General features: G+C 46.5%; 1 protein-coding gene across 3 annotated transcripts in view; it reads right to left on the bottom strand.

Annotated features, from left to right (window-relative positions):
• Positions 1–12,832, bottom strand: part of ELP4 (elongator acetyltransferase complex subunit 4) — a 325,735-nt gene that overhangs the window by 128,494 nt on the left and 184,409 nt on the right. For all 3 annotated transcript variants that reach the window (XM_088470418.1, XM_088470420.1, XM_088470421.1), the window contains exon 9: positions 856–962. In XM_088470418.1, the coding sequence (XP_088326544.1) occupies positions 856–962 (107 nt within the window). The remainder of the gene's footprint in view (positions 1–855; positions 963–12,832) is intronic.

Raw genomic sequence — 12,832 nt, 5'->3', positions numbered from 1 at the left:
TTGGCTATCATTTGGTGATGACCTAAAATATGCTAATTTATTGGCAGTAATTCCCTTCTTTTTTATGGTTTAAAGCAGTTAAAGACAAGTGGCTTGCTTTAGAACCTTTTCATTTCAAAGCAGATTAGTGAAAAAGGTTTGTGGGGGCTATTTAACAGCTTTGTTTAGAAAAGAAGCCTCACTGTACCTAGAAACCTCACATAAAAAAAAAACAGGTTGCCTTAGTACGTTCAACAAGTTATTTCACTCTGCCCCAAACGTTTCTCTAAAAGATTTTTTTTTTTTTTTTAAAGGCACATTTAGGTTTTTTTCTAAAAGAGAAAATAAAAAAAACCATACCATGGACAGCTGCAACTTTTCCGTGCCTAAACCTATTTAATTTATTCTTCTATGGTCCTATGATGGAACGTTTTTCTCTTCTTCTTCCGCTTCTGTACACATTAAGAGATAATTGCCAGCAACATAAATATATAAGGTTTTCTTCAGCTAGGCGATGTTCGAGAGCTCCCATCTCACCAAATAACAGCAAGTAATTAATTATCAGACGTAGAATTTTATTGAATTAAGTCCGTGGCCTAGTTTCTAGCCCTGTTTTGAGACTATTGTTTTTTTTTTATCCCCTAATTTGAGGTATCACAAGCCATTATGTTTGCTGAAACTGGATATGATAAACAGTTAAGACACCACGCATAATTAAGAGTACAGGCGCTCATATGTAAGAACCTGCAGATGGCAGGGGCTCATACATTCAAGCAACATTTTTGAATTTTTTTTTTATTATTATTTACAAGCAAATAGAAAATGTACTTTTTGTTTTAAAATTTTTGATGACTGAAAGACATTTTCAATTCTTACCTCAATACTGAAAATCTTTCTTTTTAACTTAAAAGCCAGGTCCTTGGTGTCTGGTACATCAGCAGTCAAACTGTTCAGTCGGGGAATCTTATGGACATGGAGTAAACCTTGGAGGGGTAAAAAAAAAAAAAAAAAGGAAAAAAAGAGGGACAAAGTTAGGAAAAAATCTTGTCTCCAAGATGAATAAATTAAAGTCTTAAAAGGCAATCTTCATATATTTGAACACATTCACTCGTCTTCCCCTATTTAGACTGGAGCTTGCTACTGAGATCACTCAAGCAAGCCGGGTGATTATGCTCAAGTAATGAGGCAGAATAAGATGGAGGAATCGTTGTGCAGGACACACTAATTGCACTTTGGTACAGATGTACAGATGTAAAGAGGGATCTTAATACTTGTCAAAGCTGCGGCAGATTTGTGTGCGATTTTCCTCTTGTATTTACAGTAAGCAAATACGGCTATTGCCTCGCAAGCTGCCCACGGCTCTATGGAGTGATATTTATTTTATTAACTGCACCAGTAAGCAGCCAACACAACATGGTTTATGGGTTACTGATAACCAGTGAAGTTCTAATGAAGGCCATTTATTTTTACACCTTGCTGTTACGCTTTATCTGGTGTGGGAAACAGTTATTTTTAGAAAGGACATGGTTCGGGAAGAGGAGCGAGTGAAACCCCCCTTTCCCACTCTCCTGATCTTTTTTTTTTTTTAAAACAGGAAAGTGTGCGTTCCACTCTTGCACAGAGGGTTTCAAATGCCATAGGTAGACTGCCAGCCTGGCATTCTGTCAGCGGAAATTTATGCTGATGCTTTCTGACAAGGACGTTGGATGGCTTTTTTTTTTGTGCTGCCGAAAATAATTTCTTAAACAACCCAGGGGTAATTTTCCACGGTTGACAACCACGAACTGGCCAAAGCAAACATTCACCGTAGTTTGTTTTAAGCAAGAGACCACTGGTAGATATAGAAATATATATTGACTGCATTTCAGAGCAAATTAAAAAAAAAAAAAAAAAATGTAACCAGCAAATTACGGTCAGATCATCTCTAGGCCGCATAAACAATCACTTTAATTTTCAGGTATATTCATGAAGAGATTTGCCGGAGAGAATGAGCTACTTGTGAGCTGACGAAAGTTAGATGTAGGGAAGTTTGTGGTTCTCTCTAATTGCAGGGAGAATATTAAAACAGATTTTCCTTTTTGCACAATAGCTGCCCGAATTGAGAAAACTGACCCAGTTCTGAGACCGCAGCCAGAGTCTGGAAGAGAATTTGATTCTCACCAAGGTTACCATGGGACTACAGTATTTGTAACCATAATAATGGCAGTAATTTATGCAAACTGCGAGCGCCGCCCTGAACTGGAACCGTTTCATTTCTTTCAACTATGACAGTGGACACAAGTTAACCCTTTTGAAATCATTCCCCCTCTTTAAACAGTAATTTAGAATACAAAAATGCATATACAACACTAAGCAATAATTCCTTTTTATTTTTAAAATGCCCTTTGTATCTCAAACTATCTACCCGCAATGGTTATTAGTGAACATGTTTATGCTCAAACACTCATACAACTGTCTATATTGTGGTCATTTAAATATCAAAATGGACATTTTAACAGTTCAAGTGACAAAATATAAGTAACAACCATCAACTTGCATGAAGTTCTTACCAAGTGTGCAGAATACATATTGAGAATCATGTGTGTTTATTGTAAATAAAACAAACTACCTTTATCCCGTGAAAATATATTTTTACATTTTCACATTAATTCTCGTATGTAGCAAAACATTTTGTAATAGAAAACACAATTTTACTTATAGGTAAGCTGTAACAGTACCTAACGCCATTTTGTGAGCTGAGCCAGGCCTTGGCGATGACATTAGATCCTTGTGACTCAGTAGGCTGCCTTCATATAGGTATTATTTCAGTCTACAAAATGGCCGCCTAAACTGTGTGTAGAGTACACTTTAAATAATAACGGATAAAATCAAAACTTGAGGAAAAGAAACTGTGAAGCAGCTGAATTATTATATGTCTAGGAGGAAAAAAAAATGTCTCCATGCTTAATTTATTACACACTATTTTTTTTTTTTTCCATCTAAACTACAGTAGCATGTTGTGGGTTAATTCCACACAGCTATCCTTAGTGCATATGTGAGGAGGGCTAAGATATTGGGGCGGGTAGAGAAGACAGGGGGACTTACATTTCTAACATCACATATCTGTCTTGACTTTTGATTATTCTCTCATCCCCCCCTCTCCTTCCCATTCAGCGTGGCTTTTCATTTATTTACTTTCACACATCAACTGGGCCGGGAATGCCAGATCTGGAGATTGGCAAAAAGTCAAATTTCCGTAGCTTCCACAGAGTACACGGTATAAAGGACTCGCTGGTAGACATATTGTATTTTTGTTTGGGAAATGAATGGACCAATGAGATAAATAAACACATTCTGGAGTGCTTCCACATGCCTGTCAGAGGATTCCTGATACTGATGTATTTTGCAGTGATCGCTGGGGAGGTAATTTAGGGAGAATCACAGCACACACAGCTCAGATGATGTAAGTGTATAAAATGTCACCACATAATATCATACTTTCAAGTTTAAAATGGTTCAAAGATGGAAAAAAAAACAAAAAAAAAACGCTGAAATACAGATGTATCCCACAGGCTGGATTTTCTGTTATCTTTCCAGACACATATACACCTATGTCAATCCAGACAAAGATCCATACTTATCTGCACATAAGGCTAGAACACAGATAATAAATAAGAAATACAATACAATATCAATACCATTGTCAAACTGTTAATAAAAAGTATATATATTATACCACTTCAACGCTTGTATATGGGAAATGCCCAAGCTTCCCGTGAGAAAGGAGGATTGAAGTAAATAGTCCCTGTTTCACACATAGGGGTATATTTACTAAAGCACAGGTTTTTAGATGTGGAGATATTTCCCATAGCAACCAATCAGATTCTAACTATTACCTTCTAGAAGGTGCTAAATAGATAAATATTAAGTAGAAACTGATTGGTTGCTAATGGGCACCATCTGCACTTCTAAAAACCAGCACTTTAGGAAATAGACCCCATAGTCCATCTTTTGTGTTATGGCTATGTGCTATAGGGATCAATGATCATGCTTTCATTCCTAATGTTCATGTGGTCCACTGCCACTGGGCAGCAGAAAACCACTGTCCCGTACCGATCCGTAGACATTGCAGACTTTAATACAGAGGTATTGTCAGTTCAACATATTTTAATATAACTTAGGCTGCTATTGTGCTTCATTTGATGAGAAGACCTTTGTTGATGCTTCCATTAGCTAGAATGCAAATAACAGTTTATCATGCAAATAAAGGCTCCAACTGGTTAATTATTTAGCAGAATATTTTGTAATCGCAGATGGAGGAGTCCTAAAATATGGATTTGGGGCACATATCATAAATGGGTTAATAATAAATCTAGGTCTTCCGTTAGGCACGTTTCTTCCTCCTTTTCTAGAACGTTTTCCTATCCTGTAAAAGCTGCGCTTGTGGTACGACCGATCTGACACCTCATCCCCCACTGTCTTCTACCCTCATCAGCGGTAAAACATTTTTTTTTTTAATCTATAAATAATTGAATATGATGAGCTTCCCCCAATCTCAGACTACAGAGCTTCCCAGTTTAAAACTATTGATTTCATGACAACTTCGACTGGCTGGTCAGATGACTGCCAAACCTTCTGTGAGTATGAATTCCCCAAAGCCTGCCTATTGAGATGTACATCTGCTTGAGCCATGGCTGGCTAATCTGACTTGACAAGATGCAAGGAAATTCCATGTTCCCTTTTGGTGCTTTAATGCACTTTACTGAACGAGAAGAGGGGGGGAAAAAAAAACATTTCTGAAGATTAGCAGGCAGGAAATTTGTACAAGATTTATTCTGGAAACCTATTTTGTAATTATAGGCAGAAATCCTTCCATGAGGTCTCTCGATCTTCTAGGTAAAACAAAAATACTGTCGTTACCGACCATGTGCTGAGGCCCATTGGTATATGTGACAAAAACAAACACCAAAGTTTATAAATCACACTTGTCAAATAATTAGACAGTGTCCAATAAAAAGGTGCTATTTACTATGCAGGTCCACCACAAAAATAACATTTTAACTACCCCCACTAAAATAATAACAACATACCCAGTTTATTGGTATAAGGAGATAAAACAGAGAAGTACAGGTTAAAAAAGGTCTGGTCAGCACTGTGAATGGAGTATGTCATCTCATCAGTATACAGTGGAGGCAGCCATTTTGCCGACCGAAACAACATTCAAGATAATGTATCCTTTCAATTCCATATGAACCGGTGACGTAATTGCAGAATGACTGAGGTGCGACGCATGCCTTGTTCCTAAGAGATGAAAATGGAAAGGCTTCATTGTATTAAATGTTGATTCAAATCTCAAAATGGCTGCCACCACTGTGAAGAAAACTAGTGCACTTCAAATAGATCTTTAATTTCTGTTCATGAGGATGAGAGTTCCCAAACACAGTGGTACCCAAATTGTGCACAGCGGTGTACTCACAGGTGTACCCCATGCAAGGTGGGAGTCACTCTGCACCCAAATCAGATAAATTGGCACCAAGGGCGTCAGAACAATTTTATTTTGTTTGGGGGGGGGGGGGCGGTGGCCAGCCAGGACTCCGCTCCCCTCCCCCCCAAATGTCGTATCACATCAATCATACTGCAGCTAAGGGGGGGACTGTGAGCGAGATCATGGGCCCCGTTCTGCGTCTGTGCATACCCCTAAGCTTCGGAGATGTACACTAACCATCGGGTTAGTGTACATCTCTGAGTCAGGACCTTGGATTGGTATTTCATAATATTCTATAACAGAAAACAGAATTTAGAAGAGTAAAATATGGGTTGGTTATATTATTACTCCAGTAACTGGAGAAAAAAAAAACATATTCCACCTATGTGAATTTATTTTCTTTAGCAATTTAATGTATAATTTAGCAAAACATAAATCCTATCTGTAACCATTTGCCAGATATAATCTGTAATTACTTACATATTTCCTGTACTACAGCTTCTGTTTTCTTCGATGGACAGGTGAAAGCAGTTCCCTGTATAAACCCAGACCGCGCCGCCATGTCATTGCACCTACGTCAGTGCTTTGTACGGAGCAGCGCGGAAATCTATTCTGAGTTATAAGCCTACTATTCAGTTCAAACCTGATAACTGCGCGAGCTATGGACATGGTTTGTGAATGCTCAGCCCCCAAGGTATATTTTGCATAGATATAGGTAATGGGGAAGCGTTGTGAATTAGAGGGTGTGACATATAATATTATGTTGTAAAATGGTTGAAAAAAAATGACTGACTGAATGTACATATGTGGTATGCATGTAAAAGGCGTGTGTGAGAAATTCGGTAATAAGTGAAACGGCAGTCATCAAAAATATAATATGAAAACAAAAAAACGCAAAACGTACTTCCAAAAGTATAAAAAACTAAGTGGAGGAAAAACAAAAAAACAAAAACAAAAAAGTTATAAAACAGCAATTTGATTCCTCGGAAAAGTACCTTAGGTATATAATGTTATAGCTCTTTTTGCAGGGTGGCGAGATTCCTGCTGCTGTAGTGCAATGCCTCAGGAGACTATTCCTACCTTACCCTAAATTGATGCCTTCTTGCCTCCGTTGGTTGTATGTCTGGTACTTCTGTCGCTGCTTCGGTTCTCTCCCCGGCGCTTGTGTCTTAAATAAACAAGCTACTGTGCTGTATGCGCTCAGTCTTCGGCGCGATGGATGAGGCGGCATACGAAGAGTGTTTGCACTGCTCGGACGATCTGTTTAGCACTTGGTGCTAGTAAATAGGAGGAGACTGCATCCATTTACAAGCATCAAGTAAGGAAGCAGCTCAAAACAATAAAGGTGCGCTATTATCATTTCTATATACGTTATATTTTGCATAGATAACAATAAGAAAAGTGCACTCGAATTTTAAACTTTATGCCATATAACCGGCATACAAATCCTTGATCGTTAAGTTGAGCCTGTACAAGTTTGTAAATGAAAGTATATAGTCCACGGTAGCCACTAACGAAACAAAAAATATGAGATATGGTAAGAACTTACCCTTGTTATCTCTATTTCTACGAAGTCCATAGGGTTCCACAGGATACCTTGGGGTATAGGTGTGACGTCAGTCGCAGGGCACCAAAGAGTTAAGCTTTCAGCCTCCCAGGATGCACTAGGTCCCCCTCCTATACCCCGCCCCCGGGCCAAGGCACCTCAGTTAGTTACCAAGCCATAGGCCGGAGGAGGAGAAGGAAGAGAGAGAACAAAGATCTGGACACATACAAGAATCACATTCTCAACAGAGGGAGACGGAAAACCGGTGACCAGAGCAAAGCCCATCTGCAGCACAGGTGCGACAGGGCGGGAGTCCTGTGGAACCCTATGGACTTCGTAGAAATAGAGATAACAAGGGTAAGTTCTTACCATATCTCATATTTTCTACTTCAGGGTCCATAGGGTATCCACAGGATACCTTGGGGATGTCCCAAAGCAGTATCCTTTAAGGGTGGGGACGCTCCTGTGCAGAAAGGAGAATCCGCCGCCCGAAGGAAGCATCCTGAGAGGCGAAGGTGTCAAACCTGTAATACCTCACGAAGGTATGGACAGAAGACCACGTAGCAGCCTTGCAGATCTGAACTGCCGAGGCACCACGTCGAGCTGCCCACGAAGGACCCACAGACCTAGTGGAATGAGCCTTCAGAGAAGGAGGGACCGGTAGGCCTTCATGAAGATAAGCTTCAGAAATAGCCATACGGATCCAGGCTGCCAAAGTTTGCTTTGAAGCAGGCCAACCCTTTTTACGGAAGCCATAGAGGACAAACAAAGCGTCCGACTTCCTAAACGAAGAAGTGCGGTCAACATAAGTCCTTAAGGCCCGCACAACATCCAAAGAGGCCTCACCCACGGAAAGACCCGGTGAGTTAAAGGCCGGAACAACTATTTCCTCGTTAACATGAAACTGGGAAACAACTTTGGGAAGAAACTCGGGCCGAGTGCGGAGCACTGCCCTGTTCCCATAAAAAACCAAGAAAGGGGGTCTACAAGAAAGAGCCCCTAACTCAGAAACACGTCTGGCCGAAGCAATGGCCAGAAGGAAAACAGTCTTAGCTGTTAGCCATTTAAGATCCACTGAGCCCAGTGGTTCAAACGGCGGTCCTTGGAGAGCCCTCAGGACCACAGCCAAATCCCAAGGCGCCACAGGTGGAACAAAGGGCGGCTGAATGCGGAGAACACCCTGCATAAAGGTGCGCACATCCGGGATTGTAGCAATCCTACGGTGAAACCAGACAGATAGGGCCGAAACCTGTACCTTCAAAGAAGCAAGGCGAAGCCCATGATCTAGTCCCGCTTGCAGGAAGGCGAGAATCCGAGACAGACGAAACTCCCGCGGTGCATAACCTCTCGGTCGACACCACTGGAAGAACGTATGCCACACGCGATGGTATATCCTCGCGGAAGACGGTTTCCGAGCTCGTAACATGGTACGCACCACAGAGCTGGAAAACCCCCGGGACCTCAGCATGGCCGTCTCAACAGCCACGCCGTCAAAGACAGCCGAGTCAGGTCCGGGTGAAGGCAAGGACCCTGAGACAGAAGGTCCGGTCGTAGCGGCAACCGCAGAGGAATGTCCACGGACAGACCCTGAAGGTCTGAGAACCAGTGCCGTCTGGGCCACGCGGGAGCTATCAACAGGAGCGTCCCTCCTTCCTGTTTGAATTTCCGGATTACCCGTGGAAGAAGGGAGACCGGAGGGAACAGGTATGCGAACCGGAACGTCCACCGAACGGACAGAGCATCCACCAGAGACGCCCCTTCGTCTCTTGTGCGAGACCCGTACACCGGCAACTTGTTGTTGTGCCGGGACGCCATGAGGTCGATTTCTGGAAGACCCCACCTGTCCACCAGTAGTTGAAAAACGTCCGGGTGCAGGGACCATTCCCCCGGATGAACGTCCTGGCGACTTAGAAAGTCCGCCTCCCAATTTAGCACTCCCGGGATGAAGACCGCTGATATGGCCGGAAGATTGCGCTCCGCCCAAACCAGTATCCGAGAGACCTCTACGAGAGCCGCCCGACTGCGAGTTCCTCCTTGCCTGTTTATGTAGGCCACGGTGGTAGCGTTGTCCGACTGGACCTGCACCGGGCGACCCTGGAGAAACCGCTGTGCCTGCTGGAGAGCATTGAAGACCGCACGGAGTTCCAAGATATTTATTGGAAGCTCCGCTTCTGTCGGCGTCCACCTGCCCTGGAACAAGTGTGGACCCGAAACTGCTCCCCAGCCCCGAAGACTGGCGTCAGTTGTCAACAGGACCCAATTTGGAACCCAGAACGGACGTCCCTTGTTGAGGTGGGTCGTCTGTAACCACCACGCAAGGGACAGGCGAACCTCCTGGGTGAGCACAATCGTCTGGGACTTCAAAGACTGAGTCAGCCCGTTCCACTTGGACAGGATCAGGTGCTGCAGAGGTCTGGAGTGAAACTGGGCGTATTCCACCATGTCGAACACCGACACCATGGAGCCCAGTAACCTCATCGCCGAGTGTAAGGACACCCGGCGGCTGTGCAGGCAACTGCGCACCCTTGACTGTAAAGCAGAGATCTTGTCCTCCGTCACGAAGATCCTTTGCTGTCCCGAGTCCAATAAGGCTCCAAGATGCAGAATCCTCCGAGACGGGATTAGAGTGGACTTCTGCCAGTTGATTAGCCAGCCGTGCCGTTGCAGCAGTGCAATGGTCAGGTCCAAGTGGCGTAACAGGAGCTCTGGAGATCCTGCCACCAATAACAGGTCGTCCAAATACGGCAACATGCGGACTCCCTGCAGCCGCAGAGAAGCCGCCATGACCTTGGTGAAAACACGTGGTGCTGTTGCCAGGCCAAAAGGTAACGCCCGAAACTGGAAGTGGTCGCTGCGGATTGCAAACCTGAGGAACTGTTGATGGCGCCAAAGAATAGGGACATGCAGGTAAGCGTCCTGTATGTCCAATGACACCAAGTAGTCCCCAGGTTCCAGCGCCAGAATGATGGACCGTAGGGTCTCCATCCGAAACTTCGGGACCCGCAAAGACTTGTTGAGTGCTTTGAGGTTGAGAATCGGACGATATGACCCATTGGGTTTCTGTACCAAAAATAGATTTGAATAGAAACACTGGCCCCTCTGGGAGAATGGAACCGCCACTATAACTCCAGCCTGGAGCATAGTGTGCAATACCTTCCGCAGCTCCGTAGCCTTGTTCCGGTCTGATGGGAGACCCGTGGTGAAGAAGCGAGCCGGGGGTCTGTGCCGGAAGGAGAGGGCGTATCCGTGGGAAACCACCTCCAGAACCCAAGTGTCTGTCGTAGTGGTCGACCAACACTGGGCGAACTGTAGCAGGCGGCCTCCCACCCTGGGATCCCCCAAAGGGAGGCCCGGACCGTCAGGCCGCAGGCTTGTCATCTGGCTTGGGGGCCGGACGTCTGGTACTCCATGCCTGCTTCCGGGGCTTGACCGATTTCTTAGGGCCAGCCTGTCGAGGAAACGACTGTGGTTTGGGCCTGCCCTGGGCCCTAGATGACCGAAAGGACGATGGTCCCGAACCAGAAGGAGCAGCGGCCGACGGGAGACAAGCAGATTTGGCTGCCGCCAGCGTGGCCACAATCTTATCCAGATCCGGACCGAAGAGAACTTCTCCGGTAAACGGCAACGCTTCCAGACCTTTCTTGGAATCTGCGTCCGCCTTCCAGGATCGCAGCCACAAGGTGCGACGAGCAGCTACCGCTGCTGAAGAAATTCTAGACACCAGAGTACTAATGTCTAGAGCCGCCTCGTTGATGTAGGTGGCCGAATCACGGAGATTGCCAATCAACTCCGCCTGTTCGGCCGGACAGTCGGATTCAAAAGAAGCCTCTAATGAATCCGCCCAGCGCTCCATCGCTCTGGCAACCCAGCAAATGGCCATAGCCGGCCGTGCTGCCCCCCCTGCAAGGGAATAAGCGGACTTCAGGCAGATTTCTACCTTGCGGTCCGTAGCATCCTTAAGGGAGGACATGGATGGCATCGGCAATGTGGCACTACGGACAAGACGGGTCACGTGAGAATCCACCTGTGGAGGGGATTCCCACTTAGCAAAATAATTATCCGCGAACGGATAAGCCACCGCCAGGCGTCTCTGCGGCTGGTATCTTTTGCCAGGTTGTTTCCACGCCTCCTCTAAATGGTCCACCAACTGACCCGAAAGAGGAAAGACTGTGGCATCGCCCTTCACATCTTTGAAAAAGGCATACTTAGATTTAGCCGCTGGGGGAACTTCGTCCTCAATCACCAAGGCTGTGCGGACCGCCCGAATAAGTCCAGGAATATATACTTTGGACTTAGCATCAGCGTCCTTAGTATGGAGAGGTTCCTGATCGTAAGGATCAAGAATCTCCCCATCATCAGACGTCCCTTCGTCATCCTCATAAGGAGCGGACAGAGACGCCACCGGCCTTTTATGAGGCCGCATCACAGACTCCCCTTGCAACACATCCGACAAGTGCTGTACAGAACTCGTCAGGGAGTTAACCCACGCTGGCTCCTGAGAACCCGGGAGCGGGGAAATAGGGAGACTGTGGGGTACCACCAATTGTCGTGGGAACCCCTGCATGGGTGATGACACCACAGACTGCTGGGACAAACCCCTCGGAGTAAACGCGGGCTGCGGAGCTAACTGGCCCACTAAAGCTGTTAACGCCTGAGCGAAACAAGCCCAGGGCGGCTCCTGTACCGGTGCTGTAACCGTAATAGGCCGCGCCATGGACAAACACTGCCGGCAAAGGCCCTCCGCGCTACCCTCCCCCTCCGCTAACGGTACTTTGCACGTGGTACACTGTAGCCGGAGGGGAAAATCACTTTCAGACATGATGGCACCACGTATGTGACCTCTCTCACCAATTAAGTATTAAATAGGCGAGAGACCACCCTGCAGCACCGCACCGCAAGGGCTTTAGCAGAAGAACAGGGACAGTATAAAGCTGACAGTTTAGAGAAGAAAAGTTACAGGCAGCAGCGCTAGCACAGTCACATACAATGCAGAGAAATAACAATTCCTGCACTAACAGCGCTGATCACTCAACTACACAGACACAGGGCCTGGTAGGACACAGCGCTGCATACACAGACCTGACCACAGCGGAGGAGAGGTATGCGGGGGGACCCAGACCACGATGCTTCCGTCCAGCGCTTCCAGCAGCGTTCACCATGCGTTCTGGAGAAGATGGCCGCCGAGGAGCAGAGAGGAGGCTGGCCTGGGGGAGGAGCGCTGCCACAGGACCAGTCGGCAGCATGCAGAGAGGGCTGTGTGCAGCGGGGGAGGCGCCGGCTGTGAGACAGGGAAGGCGCGCTCCCCTGGCATGCATTTAACCCCTGGGACGCCGCAGCGCTACCGCTCTGCTGCGGTCCGCTGTCCCAGGGGGTAGTGGAAGCGCAGGTTGGTCGCCTGGCTCCACGCTGCAGCCAGTCCCCAGGGAGCCCCCTGCCTGGGGACTTAGGACCATGTGATCAGCGGGGACCCACCGCGGGACCCCGCTGCTTACCTCTGTCCTCCTTGAATCCGGCCATGGTCCGGAGCATCTGGGGTCACCGCTAGCTGTGACCCCAGACGCCCACCAGCATCCCCGGATCAGTACCGGCGTTCTGGTACCGGCGGGGTGTAGGGAAGACAGCATGGACGTCAGGACTGACTGTCCATGCTGTTCATCCAGATGTGCAGCCACAGCTGCATGAAGAATAAGCTTCAGGGGCTCTTCTAGCTCCCACTCCAACAGGTGCACCCGACTCCGGCCGGGCACCAAACTAAACTGAGGTGCCTTGGCCCGGGGGCGGGGTATAGGAGGGGGACCTAGTGCATCCTGGGAGGCTGAAAGCTTAACTCTTTGGTGCCCTGC

Source organism: Taudactylus pleione, unplaced genomic scaffold (genome assembly GCF_031769625.1).
Source record: "Taudactylus pleione unplaced genomic scaffold, aTauple2 ptg000100l, whole genome shotgun sequence".
Lineage (NCBI taxonomy): Eukaryota > Metazoa > Chordata > Amphibia > Anura > Myobatrachidae > Taudactylus > Taudactylus pleione.
The sequence above is the reverse complement of the archived record's forward strand: the minus strand, read 5'-3'. Positions and strand labels throughout refer to the sequence as shown.